Here is a 21,068-nt window from a genome sequence, read left to right on the forward strand (position 1 = left end):
CATCGATATAGAGGCTAATGCTAATGCTAACAGGCTAATGGACCAATAAGAGCATCGATATAGAGGCTAATGCTAATGCTAACAAGCTAATTAACCAATAAGAGCATCAATATAGAGGGTAATGCTAATGCTAACAGGCTAATGGACCGATAAGAGCATCGATATAGAGGCTAATGCTAATGCTAACAGGCTAATTAACCAATAAGAGCATCAATATAGAGGGTAATGCTAATGCTAATGCTAACAGCGTCTCTCCTCCTCAGATCCCTTCGACCTGAACCACAACCTCGGAGCCGGAGTGTCCCGGAAGAGTGAGTACCGGATGCTAGCTGAGCATGCCGTTAGCTTAGCATGGAGTGTGGCCTAGCGTGGATGTGGGCTTCTTGTTGTGTGGGGGGGTTAGCATAGCATCGGTAGCATGGCACAAGGGTTAGCAGGGAAGTTTAGCCGAGTGCTGAGGTTCGGATAACGCGAATGCTAGCATAGCAGGAAGGTTAGCATAGCATTGTGTGGAGGTTAGCATAGCAATGAAGTTAGCATCACCTGCTCATTAGCATATCTTAAAGGTTAGCATCAAATTTGCATTAGAATGTCATCATGGTTAGCATGTAGAGTTTAGCATAGCTTAGCATCTAAATTAGCATAGCATAGAGGTTAGCATCGCTCTGTGGTTAGCTTAGCATCATTCCAAAAGGGGGCGTGGCTTTACAGCTATTAGTTTATTTTAATGAGGAAGGGGCGTGGCCTCTGTCCAAGTGTGTTTTCAGGTTTTTTTTTTTTTTACCCATAATGCTCCTGTCCTCAGTTTGAATCCCTTAACATATGAAGTTAACATTACATGGCTGGATGTAATGTGTAGGGGGCGTGGCTACATCTTGACTGGGCGTGGCTTTTTTTTTGTTTGTTTTTTTACCCATAATGCCCCCTCTGCTCCTCCCACAGTGACCAACTTCATCATGAAGGCTCTGATCAACGGCCGGCGGCTGTTCGGAACGCCGCACTTCCCCCCCCCGGGAACGGAGATGGTACTGCTAGCTAGCTAGTTAGCCGCTAGCCACAATCTGCTATCCTTTAGCATATGTAGCGGCTAGCTGTTTTCCATTAGCACGTACCTGCTAGCAGCTAGCCTTTAGCATTTAGTGGTTTAAAATTTGCCGCCATTCATTTGCATGTAGCCGTTAGCAGCTGTTTAGGTCACCATTACATCATCATGACGTCATTAGATGGTCCTTAAATGGTCCTTAGTGGTTTTAAGAGACCCTTTAATGGCCCATAGTGGTTTTATGGAACCCTTAAATGGTCCTTAGTGGTTTTACGGGACCCTTAAATGGTCCTTAGTAGTTTAAAGGGACCCTTAAGTGGTCTGTAGTGGTTTTAAGGAACCCTTAAATGGTCATTAGTGGTTTTAAGGAACCCTTAAATGGTCCTTAGTGGTTTTACGGGACCCTTAAATGGTCCTTAGTAGTTTAAAGGGACCCTTAAGTGGTCTGTAGTGGTTTTAAGGGACCCTTAAATTGTCCTTAGTGGTTTTAAGGGACACAAATGCTTCATAGTGGTTTTAAGGGACCCTTTAATGGCCCATAGTGGTTTTAAGGGACCCTTAAATTGTCCTTAGTGGTTTTAAGGAACCCTTAAATGGTCCTTAGTGGTTTTAAGGGACACAAATGCTTCATAGTGGTTTTAAGGGACCCTTTAATGGCCCATAGTGGTTTTAAGGGACCCTTAAATTGTCCTTAGTGGTTTTAAGGAACCCTTAAATGGTCCTTAGTGGTTTTAAGGGACACAAATGCTTCATAGTGGTTTTAAGGGACCCTTTAATGGCCCATAGTGGTTTTAAGGGACCCTTAAATTGTCCTTAGTGGTTTTAAGGAACCCTTAAATGGTCCTTAGTGGTTTTAAGGGACCCTTAAGTGGTCCTCAGTGGTTTTAAGGGACCCTAAATGCTTCATAGTGGTTTTAAGGAACCCTTTAATGGTCCTTAGTGGCTTTAAGGAACCCTTAAATGGTCCTTAGTGATTTTCACAGAACCTTAAATGGTCCTTAGTGGTTTTAAGGGACCCTTAAGTGGTCCTCAGTGGTTTTAAGGGACCCTAAATGCTTCATAGTGGTTTTAAGGAACCCTTTAATGGTCCTTAGTGGTTTTAAGGAACCCTTAAATGGTCCTTAGTGATTTTCACAGAACCTTAAATGGTCCTTAGTGGTTTTAAGGGACACAAATGCTTCATAGTGGTTTTAAGGGGCCCTTAAATGGTCCTTAGTGGTTTTAAGGGACCCTAAATGCTTCATACTGGTCTTAAGGGTCCCTTAAATGGTCCTTAGTGGTTTTAAGGGACCCTTAAGTGGTCTGTAGTGGTTTTAAGGGACTCTTAAATTGTCCTTAGTTTTTTAAAGGAACCCTTTAATGGTCCTTAGTGGTTTTAAGGAACCCTTAAATGGGCCTTAGTGGTCTTAAGGTACCCCTAAATGTTCCTTACTCGTTTTAAGGGACCCTTTAATGGTCCTTAGTAGTTTTAAGGGACCCTTAAATGGTCCTTAGTGTATGTAGTTGCTAGCTGTTTTTATTACATCACCATTACGTCATCATGACATCGTCCTGACATGTAGCCCCGCCCCCTTTTCTCTCCCAGGACTACTTCTTCGACTCGCGGACACTAACGGACGGCGAGCTAGCGCCCAACGACCGCTGCTGCCGTGTCTGCGGAAAGATCGGCCACTACATGAAGGACTGCCCGCGGCGGCGCCGGTAAGCTAGCAGCTAGCATGCTATGATGCTAATACGTTGTATCAAAGGGTGTTAGCAGTGCTAATTCCTTTTAAATCCATTGTAATAGCATTTTAAACAAGCTAGCATGCTAATATGACCTACACTAACAAGCTAGCATGCTAATATGACCTTCAATAACATGCTGGCATGCTAATATGGCCTGTAATAACAAGCTAGCATGCTAATATGACCTACAATAACAAGCTAGTACGCTAATATGACCTACACTAACAAGCTAGCATGCTAATATGACCTTCAATAACAAGCTAGCATGCTAATATGACCTACAATAACAAGCTAGCATGCTAATATGACCTACACTAACAAGCTAGCATGCTAATATGGCCTGTAATAACAAGCTAGCATGCTACTATAGCTGAAAATAACAAGCTAGCATGCTAATATGACCTACACTAACAAGCTAGCATGCTAATATGACCTTCAATAACAAGCTAGCAGGCTAATATGGCCTGTAATAACAAGCTAACATGCTAATATGACTGAAAATAACAAGCTAGCATGCTAATATGACCTACACTATCAACCTAGCATGCTAATATGACCTTCAATAACAAGCTAGCATGCTAAAATGGCCTGTAATAACAAGCTAGCATGCTAATATGACTTTCAATAACAAGCTAGCATGCTAATATGACCTTCAACAACAAGCTAGCATGCTAAAATGGACTGTAATAACAAGCTAGCATGCTAATATGACCTACAGAAACAAGCTAGCATGCTAATATGACCTTCAACAACAAGCTAGCATGCTAATATGACCTACACTAACAAACTAGCTAATATAGCTGAAAATAACAAGCTAGCATGCTAATGTGACCTACACTAACAACCTAGCATGCTAATGTGACCTTCAACAACAAGCTAGCATGCTAATATGACCTACAATAAAAAGCTAGCATGTTAATGATTTACAATAACAAGCTAGCATGCTAATATGACCTACAGTAACGAGCTAGCATGCTAATATGACTGAAAATCACAAGCTAGCATGCTAAAATTAACAACAATAACAAGGTAGCATGTTAATATAACCTACAATAACAAGCTAGCATGCTAGTATGACTCACAATAGCATGCTAACGTTTGAATATGCAAATGTTAACATGCTAATATGACTGGTAATAACAGGCTAGCACGCTAATGCGACACATTGCTAAGTTAGCATGCTAATATGTAACATTTTGAAGGTGCTAACATGCTAATGTAGCAGCCAGGACGCTAACAGCGCACCGTAGCGACGTGGCGGCCACGGCTAGCCGCTGCTAGCCCCGCTAGCTAACGGCGCCGTCTCGCTAGCGCAGGATGAAGAAGAAGGACCCGGAGCGGGACGAGGACCTGAAGGAGGACTGCGGCGAGCGCCGCTGCTTCCAGTGCGGCGACTCGGGCCACGTGCGGCGCGACTGCCCGGCCAAGCCCCGCCCCCCCCGCCGCTAACGCTAACGCCAACGCCAGCGCGGGTAAGCTAGCCGGCCGGCCAACAGTGTTATGTGTTCAAAGCCTGGGTGATAATTGGGAGTTAAGCCACGCCCACTTTGTCGCCCAATTAGACGCAGAGCGAGCAGGAAGGGGGCGGAGCCACCAGGAGAAGGTGAGTCCGCCAGCTAGCTTAGCTTAGCTAATGGTCCTAATTTTTTTTTTTATTTATATCTAATAATAATATTTATTATATTATTTTTTTGAATAAATAAAAAATAAACAAAATATTAAATGTAAATAGAGTAAACAATATATATAAATATTGAAAAAATAGATATATAAAAATAAATAAAATTTAAAAAATACATTAAATTAAATACATAAACAATAAGTTAGTAAAAAAAATGGAAATAATAAAAAACAGTAATAAAATAATAAAATATAAAATTCATGTAATGTAAAGATATAATAAATTAATAAAAATTAATTTTATTGAAATATATCATGTAAAAAAAAATTAAAGTTAAAAAAAATAAATAAATATTTAAAAAATAAAATATTAAAATTGATATGACAGGCTGCCGGTGGCGCCATGTTGTAGAGAGTCGCAGGAAAAGTAGCTCCGAATAAAACCACTTAAAACTCGCTCTCAACTAAAGCCAAAAAACGGCCCAAAATACGAATATCTGTTCTAGGGTTTTAAGGAACCCTAAAATGGTCCTTAGTGGTTTTAAGGAACCCTTAAATGGTCCTTAGTGGTTTTAAGGGACCCTAAATGCTTCATAGTGGTTTTAAGGGACCCTTAAATGGTCCTTAGTGGTTTTAAGGGACAAAAATGCTTCATAGTGGTTTTAAGGAACCCTTTAATGGTCCTTAGTGGTTTTAAGGGACCCTTAAATGGTCATTAGTGGTTTTAAGGAACCCTTAAATGGTCCTCAGTGGTTTTAAGGGACCCTTAAATGGTTATTAGTGGTTTTAAGGAACCCTTAAATGGTCCTTAGTGGTTTTAAGGGACCCTAAATGCTTCATAGTGGTTTTAAGGGACCCTTAAGTGGTCCTTAGTGGTTTTAAGGGACCCTAAATGCTTCATAGTGGTTTTAAGGGAACCTTAAGTGGTCTGTAGTGGTTTTAAGGGACCCTAAATGCTTCATAGTGGTTTTAATGGACCCTTAAGTGGTCTGTAGTGGTTTTAAGGGACCCTTAAGTGGTCCTTAGTGGTTTTAAGGGACCCTAAATGCTTCAGAGTAGTTTTAAGGGACCCTTAAGTGGTCCTTAGTGGTTTTAAGGGACCCTACATGCTTCATAGTGGTTTTAAGGGACCCTTAAGTGGTCCTTAGTGGTTTTAAGGGACCCTTAAGTGGTCCTTAGTGGTTTTAAGGGACCCTTAAAAAAAAAGAAAATAATTACCTCTTCGGAAGAGTCCGTCTATCTTTTTTTTCACCAGCCGTCCTTATTCAACACAGAATAAAAAACGTTTTCCAACCGATGGCGTGCGTCATGTGGAGGTGCCGGCAGCTTTAAAGTGACAGAAACAGCGTTTTTTTTCTGAAGAGTTTAGAGTTTTTAACAACCTCAGGTTGTGGTTTCACATAGTGTTTTTTTTTTTTTTTTTTTTTTTTTTTTTTCCCAGAGACTCTTGGAAGACATTTGTTCACGTTCCTGTTTTATATTATAGTTCTGGTTCTGATGGAGATGCACCTTTTTTTTTTTTTTTTTGGTGTTTTCCTGATTATGCAAACTTTTTTCGCTTGTTTTCTTCCTTACGTTCGAGGCGTGGAAGTCGCTGGCGGCATTGGGAAAATAACAGGAACAAGTTTAATCTCGTCTCTTGCAATTCCGCGTCCGCTTTTGGAAGCTCCACGCCCCGCCGATGTGGACGCGCTTTTCACTCCGACGCTGCATTTTGAGCTCAGCTTGTACGCGTCTATCCACGCAGCCTCGACAAGATTTTCCGGCTCTGCAGACTGTTCATCTGCTCCTTTATTACGGATTATTTAGAGAAAATTAAGCACATGCACTTTATTTTCTGAATCGCGGGGGCGGCGCCGGAGCGATTAGTTACTTTCACGTCTGTCGGCAGACCTCCTCCTCCCTCCAGACAGTCTCTCTCTCTCTCTCTCTCTCTTTTTCCACCAGTTTTTTCACTCTTTCGGCGTCTTTAAGTGGAGCCACATCAGGCTGGAGCTCCGTCCGCTCGCTAATGGCGCTCTGGCGCAGGCGCACACTTCCGCGACCTGCCGCGCAACGCGGAATTCGTGACGATTTTTTACGTCATGCGCGAAGCGCGGTTCGTCAATTCAGGTTGAGAAAGAGATCGAAGAGGACACTGGACGATGCGTTAAAGGTTGCGGGATCTATAGGAGATACGACCGTTTCAGTGCTGAACGTGTACGCCCCAGATGAGGAGAGAGAGGCTTTCTTTAAGCTAGGGGGGCTGTCGCGGTAAACCGGGTATTGACGATAATCGCGGTAATAAAAAAAAAAAAAATATATGAAATTTCAATATCGTGCTCAAAATGCGCATGTGATAATACCGTGAAGAGGATCTGGCGCCGCTTGAAACGTTGTGTTTTCAAAATCTGCTCCTGTTCTTCCGCCCTGCTTCGTCTCTTCCCCCCCCCCCCACATATAAACACAGCGGTAGCGGCTCGGCTCCTAGCTAGCTAGCTCCCACATAGCGAGCGTCACGAGTGAACTAAACATGTCGGCGGCGGCCGACAGCGACAGCGAGACGCTCTATCCTAACCCGAAAAAAGTGTGTTTAGCAAGCCGGGTAGCAGCGGGGCCCCGTTAGGTAGGTTCCAGACGTGTCGTTGTAATGTGTCCGGGGGGGGGGGTTCAAGTTGTGTCGCTGATATCCGCCGTCTTCTCCGCCGGCCCCCTTCTAGCAACTAACCGGTGAGTACTCGGAAAAGGGCCCCATGCGGGGGATTTTCGACACGTTGTCGTTGCAGCGTCTGGCCTTGAATCTGTCATTGAAATTGACTGATGTCAGCCGTCCCTCGGGCCCCCCCCCCCCTTCAGCTCGGGGCCACCTCATTTGACAGGTATTCTGGATGTCATTCATCTGGGAAAAGAGAGAAAACAAACCAAAATAAATAAAAGTAAAGATGAATCTGAATGTTTGAACCGTTATTAGTTCAATTTTTGCCGATATCGCGATATCGTTATCGTGATATTTTTGTTTTTGCCCACGATAATCGTCAAGAGAACATTTGATATCGTGACAGCCCGACTTTAAGCAGATAACTAAAATAATAACCAGTGAAGCCAAAGGGGGTGTTGCTGATTGGGGGGGGGGGGGGGGGCGTTTAATACAATACAAAACGGCAGATTAGATCGATTTCCTCCAGATCGCGGACCGAGCACAAAAAAAAAAAAAAAATCTACAGCGCTGAATAACATGATTAAAGAGAGCTTTAGGTCTCATTGATCAACGGAGGGATAATAATCCAAAGAGGAGAGATCAGACATTTTATTCAAATCCGCACGGAAGCTACTCAAGAATAGATTTTTTTTTTTTTTTTACATCTCACAACATCTACACAAAGTATCGAAACGTGGAATTGAAAGTACCGCATTGGCCCGAATGTAAGACGACTCCGATTATAACACGACCCCTATTTTTCAAAGATCATTTGATCTCATTTCATCGCTCCACTCGCTCTCTGGTCAGTGATACTTTGGCGCCATCTAGCAGCGCGGACGGGTATCGACCGTCTACCGTAAGTCCGCGATTATAACACGACCCCACTTTTGAGGATGCGATTTCTGGAAAAAAAAAAAAAAAACATCGTCTTATATTCGGGCCAATTATGGAAAACGGATGAAAGAAATTAAAAAGAGATTTGGATAGATGGGCAATTTTTACCCCCCGACTCTCACTGGGAGGGGTAGAAATAATTAGAATGAATATCCTGCCAAGATGATTGTTTCCGTTTCAGTCAATTCCGGTCTTGATTGCTTTTTTAAAATGTTAGACAAAGTTATATCAAGATTTCTCTGGCGAAAACAAAAAAAAAGCAAGAATTCAATCCCAAATTCTCGGCTTAATCCTCACTCCTCAACCTTGATCCTCAATCTCAAAATCAAGCGCCTCCTCAAAAAACAAGTGTTCAGGAATGTAAAGTCACTTGGAAATGGGACAACCCTTAAAGACAGTTACGTCCTTGGACCACAGGGGGCAGCAGCACTGCGCAAAGAGGGTAGAAGAAAGCCGGAAGTGCGGCGTTTCCTGCAAGGAAAAAAAAACTTTGGCCAGGGTTAGGGTTAGAGCGCGGCGGCGGCGGCGGGGAGTTTTTGGACCGTCGGGAGGGGGCTAGCAGCTAGTGCGGCGCTTTTTTTGGACCGTCGGGAGGGGGCTAGCAGCTAGTGCGGCGCTTTTTTTGGACCGTCCGGAATTACAAATGTTTAACATTTTGCATGTGTGACCTTGTTAATAAATGCAATTCAAATGAATTTTCTCGATTTCTTTCTAAATAGCCTTTGTAAAAATTATCTGTGATAGAAACTTAATACAGTTACTCCCAAAGTAATATACAAGATTTTTTTTATTAATAAATAACAGCAAAACAAACTGTTTAACAAGCATTCTGGGTTATACTTACCTCCAAGGTAGGTCTGGTAGAATCTCAAAATTAACACTCCTTAGTCTCGCTCCTTTCCTCAACTTGTTAAGGAACGGGACAGCACTTAATTTCACGGGAGCGCGCATTTTGAGGAATTAGGAGTAAGATTGAGGATGAAGCGGAGAATTGGGATTCGCCCCTTTTTAACCCCCAAAACATAAGGGAGGGCTGAATTGACCAAATCTAAGGAACTACTGTTGCCCTGATGTGTTTTTTGGAATCGCTGCCATTTGTATCCAGGTCGGAGCAAAAAAAAAAAAAAAAAAAAAAACTTAAAATTAAAATTGATTTGATTCTAGAAACAATGACAATTTGGGTCGACAGTAAAGCTACAAAAATAGCCCAAAAAAACCCAGACTTTGTACCGGGGGCACAGGATTTCTGAAATGGACTGATAAAAAATGGCTAAACTTTATCGCACAAATGTTTACAGGGGCCGATATTGAAATCGTTCGAACAACTTCAAAGGGAGTTTAACCTACCAAGTCATGATTTTTTTTTTTTTTTTTACAAATATTTACAAGTAAGATGCACGATACTTGAAATTCACGGATCCGGTCAAATTCAAAACGGCACAAATAATGTTCAAAGCAAGAAATAATTTACTGCCCAAAAAAAAAAAAAAAATATACAGGGGATGTTTGCGGAAAGGGAGGGTGGTTAAATAAATAAATAAATAAATAAATAAATAAATAAATAAATAAATAAATAAATAAATCTGTTTAAAAAAAAAAGTACAAAAAAATATTTCTTAATAAGTATATGGAGGAGGAAGTCTGGAACTCTGGATGATGATGATAACAAATGGTGTTGAGTATTATACATATAGTGGAAATTGATATATTGCTGTTATACTGTAGTTATATTATAATTATTCTGTTATATAGTATATATTTATGGGGATAACTATATGGTATATAATATATATTATGTATTTATAGGGATATCTGCATACATATATTATGTGATGTCCTATGATGTATGCTTTTAAAACGTGTTAATAGTTAAAAAAAGGGGTATAAATCTCTATAAAGTTTTTTTACTTCTTCCTACTCCTTTTTTTCGAACTATGCTGTTATGTTTTTTTGTTTGTATTTTTCTTTTTCTTTGATTTGCATTAACTTTCCTTTTTATCTTTTTTTTTTCCTTTCACTTTATACATGTTCGAAAAATAAATTAATTCATTCATTCATTCGAGACACGATCTCCAGAAACACAGTGAAGACGCAAACAAGGTTGAAGAACTGCTCGCGTCACTTTCAGACTCCAAGTCTGAGCAAGTTTTTTTTTTTTTTTTTTTTTTTTTTTTTTAACTTGTTTTGAGTGAAAATGTCTCATTTTACTTGATTTAACACAAATTCACTTAAATATTATATTTCGTCAAGATAAAAAGGCTTTTTTTAAAAGAAAATTCTGTGAAATCAAGAAAATCTTCACTTGTTTTATTGGCATATTTTTTTTTTACTTATTTCAAAGTAAAAGTATCTTAATTCAAGAAAATAAAAAGTTCTAAAAAAAAAAATTATCTAAAAAATAAAAGAAAAATCATCAATAAATTAAATTAAAAAATTAAATTAAATAAATTAAACACAAACATTAACAAATAAAATAAGTTAATAAAAAATAGAAATAAGAAATAAAATAGCTTTTTTGTTTTTGTTTTTTTTATTTCTAAAAACAAAAAAAATCCTCAATGTTATTATTTATATTTTCCTTTTTGTGAATGAAAGACTAAAAAGTTTAGAATAATTTAAAAAAATAAGTAAAATAATAATAAAATAAAAAATAATGTATAAAAAATACATAAAATTAAAGATAAAGTGAAATATAGAAAAATAGAACTTAAATTCTAATTTTTAGTTTTATATTTTTTTAAGTTGTTATCTCTTTTATTGTTTATTGTTATTTTTTTCTTTTTTTGCTTTTGAAAGTAAAGGAATAATAATAAAATCTAAGATTTATACAATATAAATAAATTATAATAAATTATTAAAAATTCATTTTATTAAAATTTGTGATTTAAAAAATTTAAAATAAATATGTAAAAAATAAAACATTAAAATTTATATAAAAAATAAAAAATAACGGAAAAATCATAAAAAAATAAATTAAAGAAATCACATTAAATAAATAAAACAAAAATATTAACACATAAAATAAATTATTAAAAAATAGAAATAGTTAGAAATAAAATATCTTTATTGTTTTTCATTTTCTTTGTAATTTTAATTATGATATTCATGTTATTTATTTTAATATCTGATGATACTAATTATATTAATAGGATAATTAATAGGAACATTAATTTGGAAAATAAACAGGAAAAATAAAACATTAAAATTAAATCAATTAAAATTAGTATAATAAAATTATAAAAAATAAAATAAAAATCGTGAATTAAATTAGAGAAATTATTTCACGACATTAATAAAAGTATGTTAATAAAAAATGGAAATAATAACAAAACAAATGAAATAAAAAATATAATTCATATATTATAAATATAGTATAATATAGTATATAGTATATAGTATATAGTATAAATTAAATTAGAACAATTTAATAATTTAATGTTTAGTTTTATATTTTTTTGTTAAGTTTTCATATATTTTATTGTTATTTATTTTTTTTTTTTTTTTTTGCTCTTGACAGTAAAGAAATAATAAAAAAAAATAGGACGGTGCTTTTATTCTGACGGGTGACTTCCTGCTTCTTGCAGCCGGAGGCCCCGCCCCCCCCGGCCCCGGTCCCGGTCCCGGCCCCGCCCCCTCCGCTGTCCCTGCTGGGCTTCCCGGCGCCGTTCCCGCTGGGCCCCGCCCCCTCCTGGCCGCTCAACGACCCCTCCATCATCTTCGCCCAGCCGGCGGCCGGGGGGCGGGGCTTCCGCATGCCCCGCCCCCCGGGGGCCGGCTTCCCGCCGGGGAAGAGCTTCCTGGCTCCAGGTGAGGCTAGCAGGCTAGCCGCTAATGGCTAGCAAGCTAACTGCTAGTATAGTAACATGCTAGCAAGCTAATCACTAATGGCTCGCAAGCAAGCTGCTAATATTGCAATATGCTAGCAAGCTAATCATTAATGGATAGCAACCTAGCTGCTAATATAGCAAAATGCTAGTAAGCTAACTAGTAATGGCTAGCGAGCTAACTGCTATTATAGCAAGATGCTGCTAAGCTAACTACTAATTGCTAGCAAGCTAGCTGCTAATATAGCAAAATGCTAGTAAGCTAACTAGTAATGGCTAGCGAGCTAAAAGCTATTATAGGAAGATGCTACTAAGCTAACTACTAATGGCTAGCAAGCTAGCTGCTATTATCGCAAGATGCTATTAAGCTAACTACCAATGGCTCGCAAGCTAGCTGCTAATATAGCAAAATGCTAGTAAGCTAACTACGTATGGCTAGCAAGCTAGCTGCTAATATAGCAAAATGCTAGTAAGCTAACTAGTAATGGCTAATGTATCAAGCGGCTGGTAAGCTAACTGCTAATGCAGCAATAGCTAACTGCTAGCTTAATAAAGCATGAGGCTAAAAGCTAACTGCTAATCTAATACAGTAGGAGGCTAACGGTTAGCAAGCTAACTGTTGATGGCCCAAGTTAGCAAGAAGCAAAAAACATGCTAGGATTGAGTAAAAGATGCTAATATGCTAATAGCATGCTAGCAATAAATGAGGACGCCACATGCTAACATCAGCTAACATGTTAGCATGCTAGCATATGATTTTATTTTGGCAATTTGACATGTTAAGCTAGCTTGATGCTAACATGCTAACATCTACCCTTCAGTCCGTCAAAACATGCTACTATGCTAGCAACAGTTAAGCTAGCAACAATATTAACTCCCGACTCAGTGCTACATGCTAACCGCTAACGCTACGGATGTTTGTTTACCTGTTTGTTTGTTTGTTTTCAGGCCCGGCCGTGCCGCTGCTCCCTCACGTGCGCATCAACTTCATCCAGCACAAGAAGTGAAGCTAGCGGCTAACGGCTAGCCGCTAGCAGCTATCCGCTAACGGTTAGCGATTTTTAAAGGCTTTGTACAGTTTTTATTTTGTATTCTTTTTACTTTGTTTCTTTTTCTTTTTTTTTTTTGGTTTAAATGTTTTAAAAAAAAACTTTTAAATAAAAAAAATTCTGGGGTTTTTATTTTGGCGGGTAAAACGTCGGTATGGAACGTGGAAGTTTGTAAAAAAATAAAATAAAAGAAAAACAAAATGTTTTGGTGGTATTTTCTATGACTTTTTATTCTATTAATGTTTCGGTTTTGGTTTTTGAAGTAAACAAACTTTTATTTTAGACATCTTCAAGAAAATATCGAGTTTTATTTGGTGGGAAAACAGGAAGTTTTATAAAATATTAAATATTATGTTTTTTGTTCTTCAAAAGAGACCTTTTAATCTCCCATTTTTTAACAAAGAATTATGTTTTTATTTCTTATTAAAACATTAAGTTTAAAAAACATTGATTTTTTTTGTTTTTCCTGTTTAAAAAAAACAAAACTAACTCTCCCTTTTTTTAACAAAAAATATGCTTTTATTATTATTTAGTTTACTGTTATCATTACATTTTTATTTTTATTAATTTATTAAATTTATTTACAAAGTATATATATATGTATATGTATAAATATATATATATATATATATATATATATATATGTTATTGTCATTTTTATTGTTTTTAATATTTGTTTTTTGTTGTTACTTTTACTATTATTGTTGTTAATATTTTATAAATTATAAAATTTATACGTTTTTGTAATTTATAATTATTTTTATTATTATTATCATTATTTTTATTGTTATTGTTATCATTTTTAATATTATTGTTGTTATTATTAATATTTTTATTACATTTATTTACTATATATTATGTATATACATTTATACATTTTTTGTGATTATTTTTATCATTACTTTTACTATTATTACTTTTATTATTATTTTACACATTATACATATTATTTATATTTATATTAATTCATATTTTGAGTTTATTTTTTTATTTTATTTTTTACTATCATTATTTTTATTATTATTATTAATAATATTTTATTACATTTATTTACCATATATATATGTATATACACACACATTTATACATTTTTTTATAATTATTCTTATCATTATTAGTTTTACTATTAATATTACTTGTATTATTGTTTATATTATTTTAAACATTGTATATACTATTTATATTTACATTAAAGCATATTTAGAAATTATTTTTACAATTATTTTTTACTACTATCACTATTTTTAATATTGTTATTATTATTATTATTATTATTATTATTATTATTATTATTATTATTAATAATAGTAATTTTATTAAATTTGTTTACAATGCATATGTACATTTATATATTTTTGTAATTATTTTTATAAATGTTCTTACTTTTATTATTATTATTATTTTATAAATTATATGTACTATCATAATTACATTAATACATATTTTTTATTTATTGTTCCTATTATTATTTTCATTACATTTATTATTTTTGTTATATTACCCTCTACTCCATGTGGTGTTGTTGTGGTGTAGTGAGCGGAGTGGTCGGCCGTGCCGCCTGGTGTCTCACTTCCTGTTTCTGAAGGCCACCGAAACCTGCAGCACGTCCAGTCGTTCAAAACTTTATTGACACAAAACCACAACAGTGTTAGCATTAGCATCACTAGTCCTGCTGCCCACATGCTAATATATTACTAACAGAGGATGCTAGCATCAAGATGACATCATGATGACATCATGCTAATGTAATGCTAACACAACATGCTAACAAAGATACGATATTATGCTAACGTGACACTAATGATGATGCTAATGGTATGCTAAAACCATGCTAGCAACGATAACACGTGATGCTAGCTGGCGCAATTGTGAGACATGATGCTAACACGACATGCTAGCAAAGCCAAGACAGGATGTTAGCGCCTTGCGCTAACGTAATGCTAAGATATGATGCTAATATCATGCTAACAGATGATGCTAACAAAGCTATAAAACGCTATCGCGTGATGCTAATGTACAATGGTAATGATGCTAACACATCATGCTAATGTATGACGCTAACCATGCTAGCACTCCACAGCAGCGGCAGGAGGCAGGCCACGCCCCCCTGCATGACGTTAGCGCGGCTGCTGCTAGCGTGCGGGCAGGCTGCCTGGACGACGGTCTCCACGGCAACGGCGGCGGTGTCGTTAGCCTGCGTGCTAGCGGAGCTCACGCTAGCTGCAGCGCTGACATTAGCCGTGGAGCTAATGCTAGCTGTAGAGCTAACGCTATCTGTAGCGCTAATGCTAGCTGCGCTGCTAACCTTATCTGTAGCGCTAATGCTAGCTGTGGTGCTAACCTTATCTGTAGAGCTAATGCTAGCTGTGGTGCTAACAATATCTATAGCACTAACGCTAGCTGTTGAGCTAACGCTACTTGTAGCGCTAATGCTAGCTCTAGTGCTAAAAACATCTGCAGAGATAACGCTAGCTGTTGTAGCTAACGTAGCAACAGTTGCTGCTCTGAGCAACGTTCTGGGAGTTGCTGTTGCTGTAGTTGCCATGGTTGCGGTTGCTGCTGTTGTTTCTATAGCTGTAGTTGCCAGGTCAGGTGTAGTTGCTGCTGTTGCCATAGTTGCAGTTGCTGGCGTCGTTGTTGCCATAATTGCAACTGGAATTGCTGTAGTTGCCGCGGTTACTGTAGTTGCCGGGTCAGGTGTAGTTGCCATAGTTGCTGTTGTTGCTGGAGTTGTAGTTGCTGTTGCGTCTGGGGCAGTCCTTCGATTGCTTGCTGTAGTTGCAGTTGCGGTTGCCATGTCGGTTGTAGTTGGCATAGTTGCCGTGGTTCCTCTGGTTGTAGTTGCTGTTGTTGCTGTCGTTGCTGCAGTTGCCTTAGGTGCTGTTGTTGCTTTAGTTGCTGCTGTAGTTGCTGTAGTTGCCATAGTTACTGTAGTTGTAGGTATAGTTGCTGTCGTTGCCTTAGTTGCTGTTGCTGTAGTTTTGTCAGTTGTTGCTGTAGTTGCCTTAGTTGCTATAGTTGTAGGAGTAGTTGCCTTAGTTGCTGCTGTTGCTGTAGGTTCTGTTGTTTTTGCTGTAGTTGCTGTAGTTGCCTTAGTTGTTGTAGTTGCCATAATTGCTGTAGTTGTTGCTGTAGTTGCCGTAGTTGCTGTACTTGTTGCTGTAGGTGTAGTTGCTCTAGTTGCCTTAGTTGCTGTAGTTGCCATAGTTGCTGCTGTAGTTGCTGTAGGCGTAGTTGCTGTAGTTGACATAGTTGCTGCTGTAGTTGCTGTTGGTGTAGTTGCCGTAGTTGCCTTAGTTGCAGCTGTAGTTGCTGTCGTTGCTGATGGTTCTGTTGTTTTAGCTGTTGTTGCTGTAGTTATCTTAGTTGCTGTAGTTGTTGCTGTAGTTGCCATAGTTGCTGTACTTGTTGCTGTAGGTGTAGTTGCTGTAGTTGTTGCTGTAGTTTCCGTAGTTACTGTACTTGTTGCTGTAGGTGTAGTTGCCTTAGTTGGTGTAGTTGCCATAGTTGCTGTAGTTGTTGCTGTAGTTGCTGTACTTGTTTCTGTAGGTGTAGTTGCTGTAGTTGCCTTAGTTGCTGTAGTTGTTGCTGTAGTTGCCGTAGTTGCTGTACTTGTTGCTGTAGGTGTAGTTGCTGTAGTTGTTGCTGTAGCTGTAGTTGCTGTAGTTGCCATAGTTGCTGCTGTAGTTGACTTAGTTGCTGTCGTTGCCCCAGTTGCTGCTGTAGTTACTGTAGCTTTAGGTGCAATTGCTTTAGTTACTGTAGTTGTTGTTGTAGTTGCCTTAGTTGCTGTTGCTGTAGTTGCTTCAGTTGCTGTTGTAGTTGCTACGGTTGCGGTTGCTGGGTCAGTTGGAGTTTCCGTTGCTGCTCTGGCTGTAGTTGCAGCTGTTGCATTAGTTGCTGTCGTTTCAGTTGCTGCAGTTGCTGCGGTGGTTGGCTCAGTTGCAGTTGCTGTTGTTGCTCTCGTTGCCGCAGTTGTTCGATGAGTTGCCGGGCCAGTTGTAGTTGCCTTAGTTGCTATGGTTGTTGCTGTAGTTGCCGCGGTTGCTGGATCGGGTGTAGTTGCAGTTGCCACAGTTGAGGTTGTAGTTGGATTTATTGCCGTTGTTGCTCTAGTTGCCGTTGCTGTAGTTTCTGGTTCAGGTGTCGTTGCAGTTGCCGTGGTTGCTGTAGTTGTCGTTGACGTTGCGGTTGTTCCCATACCTGTCTCCAAAGTTGCCATTGCTTTGGTTGCCATGGTTACTGGATTAGTTGCAGTTGTTGGCTCAGGTGTTGTTGTCGGATTAGTTGCTGTAGTTTCAGTTGTTGCTTCAGTTGCTGTAGTTGCCGTTGCAGGTGTTGTCGTTGCTTCGGTTGTTGCTGGAGTTGCAGGTGTTGTTTCTTTGGTTGTTGTTGTTGTTGTTGTTTCTGTGGTTGTTTCTTCAGTTGCGGTTGTTGCTTGTAAAGTTGTTGTTGCCGTGTCAGGTGTTGCCGTTGCTGCGGCTGCTGTTGCTTCCGCCGTTGCCTTGGTTGTTGTGGTTGCGGTTGTTGTCGTCGTTTCTTCGGTTGTTGTTGTCGTTGCTGTTGTTGCTCGAGTTGTTGTTGTTGTTGCTTCTTTGGTTGCTTCAGTTGTTGTTGGTTGAGGTGTTGTTGTTGTTGTTGTTGTTGCCGTTGTTCCACTAGTTGTAGTTGCTGTTGCGGTTGTTGTTTTGGTTGTTGTTGGACCAGTTGCAGTTTCAGTTGCTTCGGTTGCCGTTGCTGTTGTTGTCGTCGTTGATGTTCTTGTTGTTGTTTCAGTTGTTGCTCTGGTTGTTTCTTCGGTTGTTGTTTCAGTTGCTTCGGTTGTTGCTGTTGCTGTTGTTGCTCGAGTTGTTGTTGTTGTTGGACTAGTTGTTGCTTCAGTTGCTGTTGCGGTTGTTGTTAAACGTTTAGTTGTTGTTGTCGTTTCTCCGGTTGTAGTTTCAGTTGCAGTTGTTGTCATTTCAATCGTTGCCGTTTCTTCGGTTGTTGTCATTTCATCTATAGTTGCTGTTGTTGTTGTTGTTGTTGTTGTTGTTGTTGTTGGACTAGTTGTTGTTTCTGTTGCTTTGCTTGTTGCTGCTGTTGCTTCGGTTGTTGTTTCAGTTGCTTCGGTTGCCGTTGCGGTTGTTGTCATTTCAGTTGTTGCCTTCCTTCCTGTTGTTGTTGTTGTCGTTTCAGTCATTGTTGTTGCCGTCGTTTCTTCGATTGTAGTTTCAGTTGCTTTGGTTGTTGCCGTGTCTCTGGTTGTTGCTTCAGTTGCTTTGCTTGTTGTTGCCATTTGAGGTGTTGTTGCAGTTGCTATTGTTGTTGTTGTTGTTGTTGTTGTTGCCATGTCAGGGCTTTCAGTTGCTTTGGTTGTTGTTTCTTCCGTTGTTGTTTTTTCGGTTGTAGTTTCAGTTGCTTCTTCCGTTGTTGCTTTGGTTGTTGTCGTTGCGGTTGTTGTTGTTGTTTGATATGTTGTTGTTGTTGTTGTTGTTGCAGGTGTTGCAACTTCAGTTGTTTCAGTTGCTTCGCTTGTTGCCGTTGCTGTAGTTGCCTTAGTTGCTGTGGTTGTTTCTTCAGTTGTTGTCGTTTCAGTTGTCGTTGCTGTTGCGGTTGTTGCTAACATTGTTGGACTAGTTTCAGTTGCTTTGGTTGTTGTTTCAGGTGTTGCTGCTGTTTCTTCGGTTGTTGTTTCAGTTGCTATTGTTGTTGTTGTTGTTGTTGCTTGTAAAGTTGTTGCCATGTCAGGTGTTGCAGTTGCTGTGGTTGTTGCTATAGTTTCAGTTATTTCTTCGGTTGTTGCTGTTTGAGGTGTTGTTGTTGTTGTTGTTGTTGTTGTTTCTTCCGTTGTTTTTTCGGTTGTAGTTTCAGTTGCTTCAGTTGCTTCTTCCGTTGTTGCTTTGGTTGTTTTGGTTGCGGTTGTTGTCGTTTCAGTTGTAGTTGCTGTTGCGGTTGTTGTTGGACTAGTTGTCTCAGTTGCTGTTGTTGTTGTTTCTTCGGTTGTAGTTTCAGTTGCTTCGGTTGCTGTTGCCGTTGTTGTTTCAGTTGTTGCTCTGGGTGTTGTTGTCGTTGCTTCGGTTGTTGCTGTTGCTTTGGTTTTTTCAGCTGTTGTTGCTCTGGTTGTTGTTGCTGTTGTTGCAGGTGTTGCCGTTGTTGCTTCAGTTGCTTCGGTTGTCATTTGAGGTGACGTTGCTGTTGTTGTTTCTCTCCTTGTTGCTTCAGTTGTTGCTGTTGTTGTTGCTCCAGTTGTTTCACTCGCTTTGGTTGCTGTTGTTATTTCGGTTGTTTTTTCTCCGGCTGTTGTTGCGGTTGTTGTTTCAGTTGCTGCGCTTGTTGTTGCCATGTCACTCGTTGCTGTCGTTTGAGGTGTTGTTGTTGTTTCTTTGGTTGTTGTTTCAGTCGCTTCGGTTGCCGTTATTGTTGCCGCTGTTGTTTCTTCAGTAGTTGTTGTTGCCGTGGTTTCAGTTGTTTCTTCGGCTGTTGTTGTTGTTGTTGTTGCTTCGGTTGCGGTTGTTGTCATTTCGGTTGTTGTAGTTTCTTCGGTTGTTGTTGTCATTTCAGTTGTAGTTGCTGTTGCGGTTGTTGCTAAAGTTGTTGTTTCAATTGCTTTGGTTGCTGTTGCCGTTGTTGTTTCTCCGGCTGTTGTTGTTGTTGTTGTTGTTGTTTCTCCGGCTGTTGTTGTTGTTGTTGTTGTTTCTCCGGCTGTTGTTGTTGTTGTTTCTCCGGCTGTTGTTGTTGTTGTTGTTGTTGTTGTTTCTCCGGCTGTTGTTGTTGTTGTTGTTGTTGTTTCTCCGGCTGTTGTTGTTGTTTCTCCGGCTGTTGTTGTTGTTTCTCCGGCTGTTGTTGTTTGTTGTTGTTGTTTCTCCGGCTGTTGTTGTTGTTGTTTCTCCGGCTGTTGTTGTTTCTCCGGCTGTTGTTGTTGTTGTTTCTCCGGCTGTTGTTGTTTCTCCGGCTATTGTTGTTGTTTCTCCGGCTGTTGTTGTTGTTTCTCCGGCTGTTGTTGTTTCTCCGGCTGTTGTTGTTTCTCCGGCTGTTGTTGTTGTTGTTGTTTCTCCGGCTGTTGTTGTTGTTTCTCCGGCTGTTGTTGTTTCTCCGGCTGTTGTTGTTGTTGTTGTTTCTCCGGCTGTTGTTGTTTCTCCGGCTGTTGTTGTTGTTGTTTCTCCGGCTGTTGTTGTTTCTCCGGCTGTTGTTGTTGTTTCTCCGGCTGTTGTTGTTGTTGTTGTTGTTTCTCCGGCTGTTGTTGTTGTTTCTCCGGCAGTTGTTGTTTCTCCGGCAGTTGTTGTTTCTCCGGCTGTTGTTGTTGTTGTTGTTTCTCCGGCTGTTGTTGTTTCTCCGGCTGTTGTTGTTTCTCCGGCGGTTGTTGTTTCTCCGGCTGTTGTTGTTCTTGTTGTTTCTCCGGCTGTTGTTGTTTCTCCGGCGGTTGTTGTTTCTCCGGCTGTTGTTGTTGTTGTTGTTTCTCCGGGTGTTGTTGTTGTTGTTGGTGCCATTGTTGTTTCTTCGGCTGTTGTTGTTGTTGTTTCTCTGGCTGTTGTTGCTGTTGTTGTTGTTGTTTCTCCGGCTGTTGTTGCCATTGTTGTTGTTGCTGTTGTTGTTGGTGCCATTGTTGTTTCTTCAGTAGTTGTTGCCGTGGTTGCAGTTGTTTCTGCGGTTGTTGCTGTTGTAGTTTCTTCAGTTGTTGTTGCTGTTGTTGTGACGTCGGTTGTTGTCGTCATTTCAGTTGTTGTTTCTTCGGTCGTTGTCATGTCTGTTGTTGTTGTTTCTTCGGTTGTTGTCATGTCGGTTGTTGTTGTTGTTGTTTCTTCGGTTGTTGCCGTGTCCAGTTGCCTCCCCGGGTCCGGAGCCCCCTGCCGGGTTGCCAGTTGGATTCCCGCTGTTGCCGCCCCCGACAGCATCACCATCAGCAGCAGCAGGAGGCGAGCCGCCGAGGAGCCCTGGAGCAAGGCAGCACCTGACACCAGACAGGGTGATTTGAAATTTGTAGGAAAAAAAATTGAAAAAAAAATAATAATAACAAGAATAATAATAATAATAATAATAATAATAATAATAATAATAATAATAATAAATTAAATATTTTTTTAAAAAAACACAAAAACTGAAAAATATCTAAGAAAAAATTACAGGAATAAATAAATTAATAAAAACAATAAAAAAGAATAGATGTTTGAATAATAATAATAATAATAATAATAATAATAATAATAATAATAATAATTAAAAAAACCGAAAAAATAGAAAAAGAATAGATA

General features: G+C 39.1%; 2 protein-coding genes across 2 annotated transcripts in view; one reads left to right on the top strand and one right to left on the bottom strand.

Annotated features, from left to right (window-relative positions):
* Positions 1-11,623, top strand: part of tut4 (terminal uridylyl transferase 4) — a 52,697-nt gene extending 41,074 nt beyond the window's left edge. Inside the window, exons 22-27 of the mRNA XM_030087237.1 lie at positions 264-311; positions 943-1,025; positions 2,628-2,743; positions 4,087-4,242; positions 4,333-4,373; positions 11,549-11,623. Of these exons, the coding sequence (XP_029943097.1) occupies positions 264-311; positions 943-1,025; positions 2,628-2,743; positions 4,087-4,219 (380 nt within the window). The 3' untranslated portion in view covers positions 4,220-4,242; positions 4,333-4,373; positions 11,549-11,623. The remainder of the gene's footprint in view (positions 1-263; positions 312-942; positions 1,026-2,627; positions 2,744-4,086; positions 4,243-4,332; positions 4,374-11,548) is intronic.
* Positions 11,624-15,530: 3,907 nt separating this feature from the next.
* On the bottom strand, positions 15,531-16,510 carry LOC115385261 (putative uncharacterized protein DDB_G0291608). Its single transcript, XM_030087234.1, is given in 4 exon segments — positions 15,531-15,699; positions 15,767-15,888; positions 16,300-16,455; positions 16,499-16,510. Coding segments are annotated over 4 exon segments (459 nt in total).
* Between the last annotated feature and the right edge of the window lie 4,558 nt (positions 16,511-21,068).

This window comes from Salarias fasciatus, unplaced genomic scaffold (assembly GCF_902148845.1).
Source record: "Salarias fasciatus unplaced genomic scaffold, fSalaFa1.1, whole genome shotgun sequence".
In the NCBI taxonomy this organism is placed as follows: domain Eukaryota; kingdom Metazoa; phylum Chordata; class Actinopteri; order Blenniiformes; family Blenniidae; genus Salarias; species Salarias fasciatus.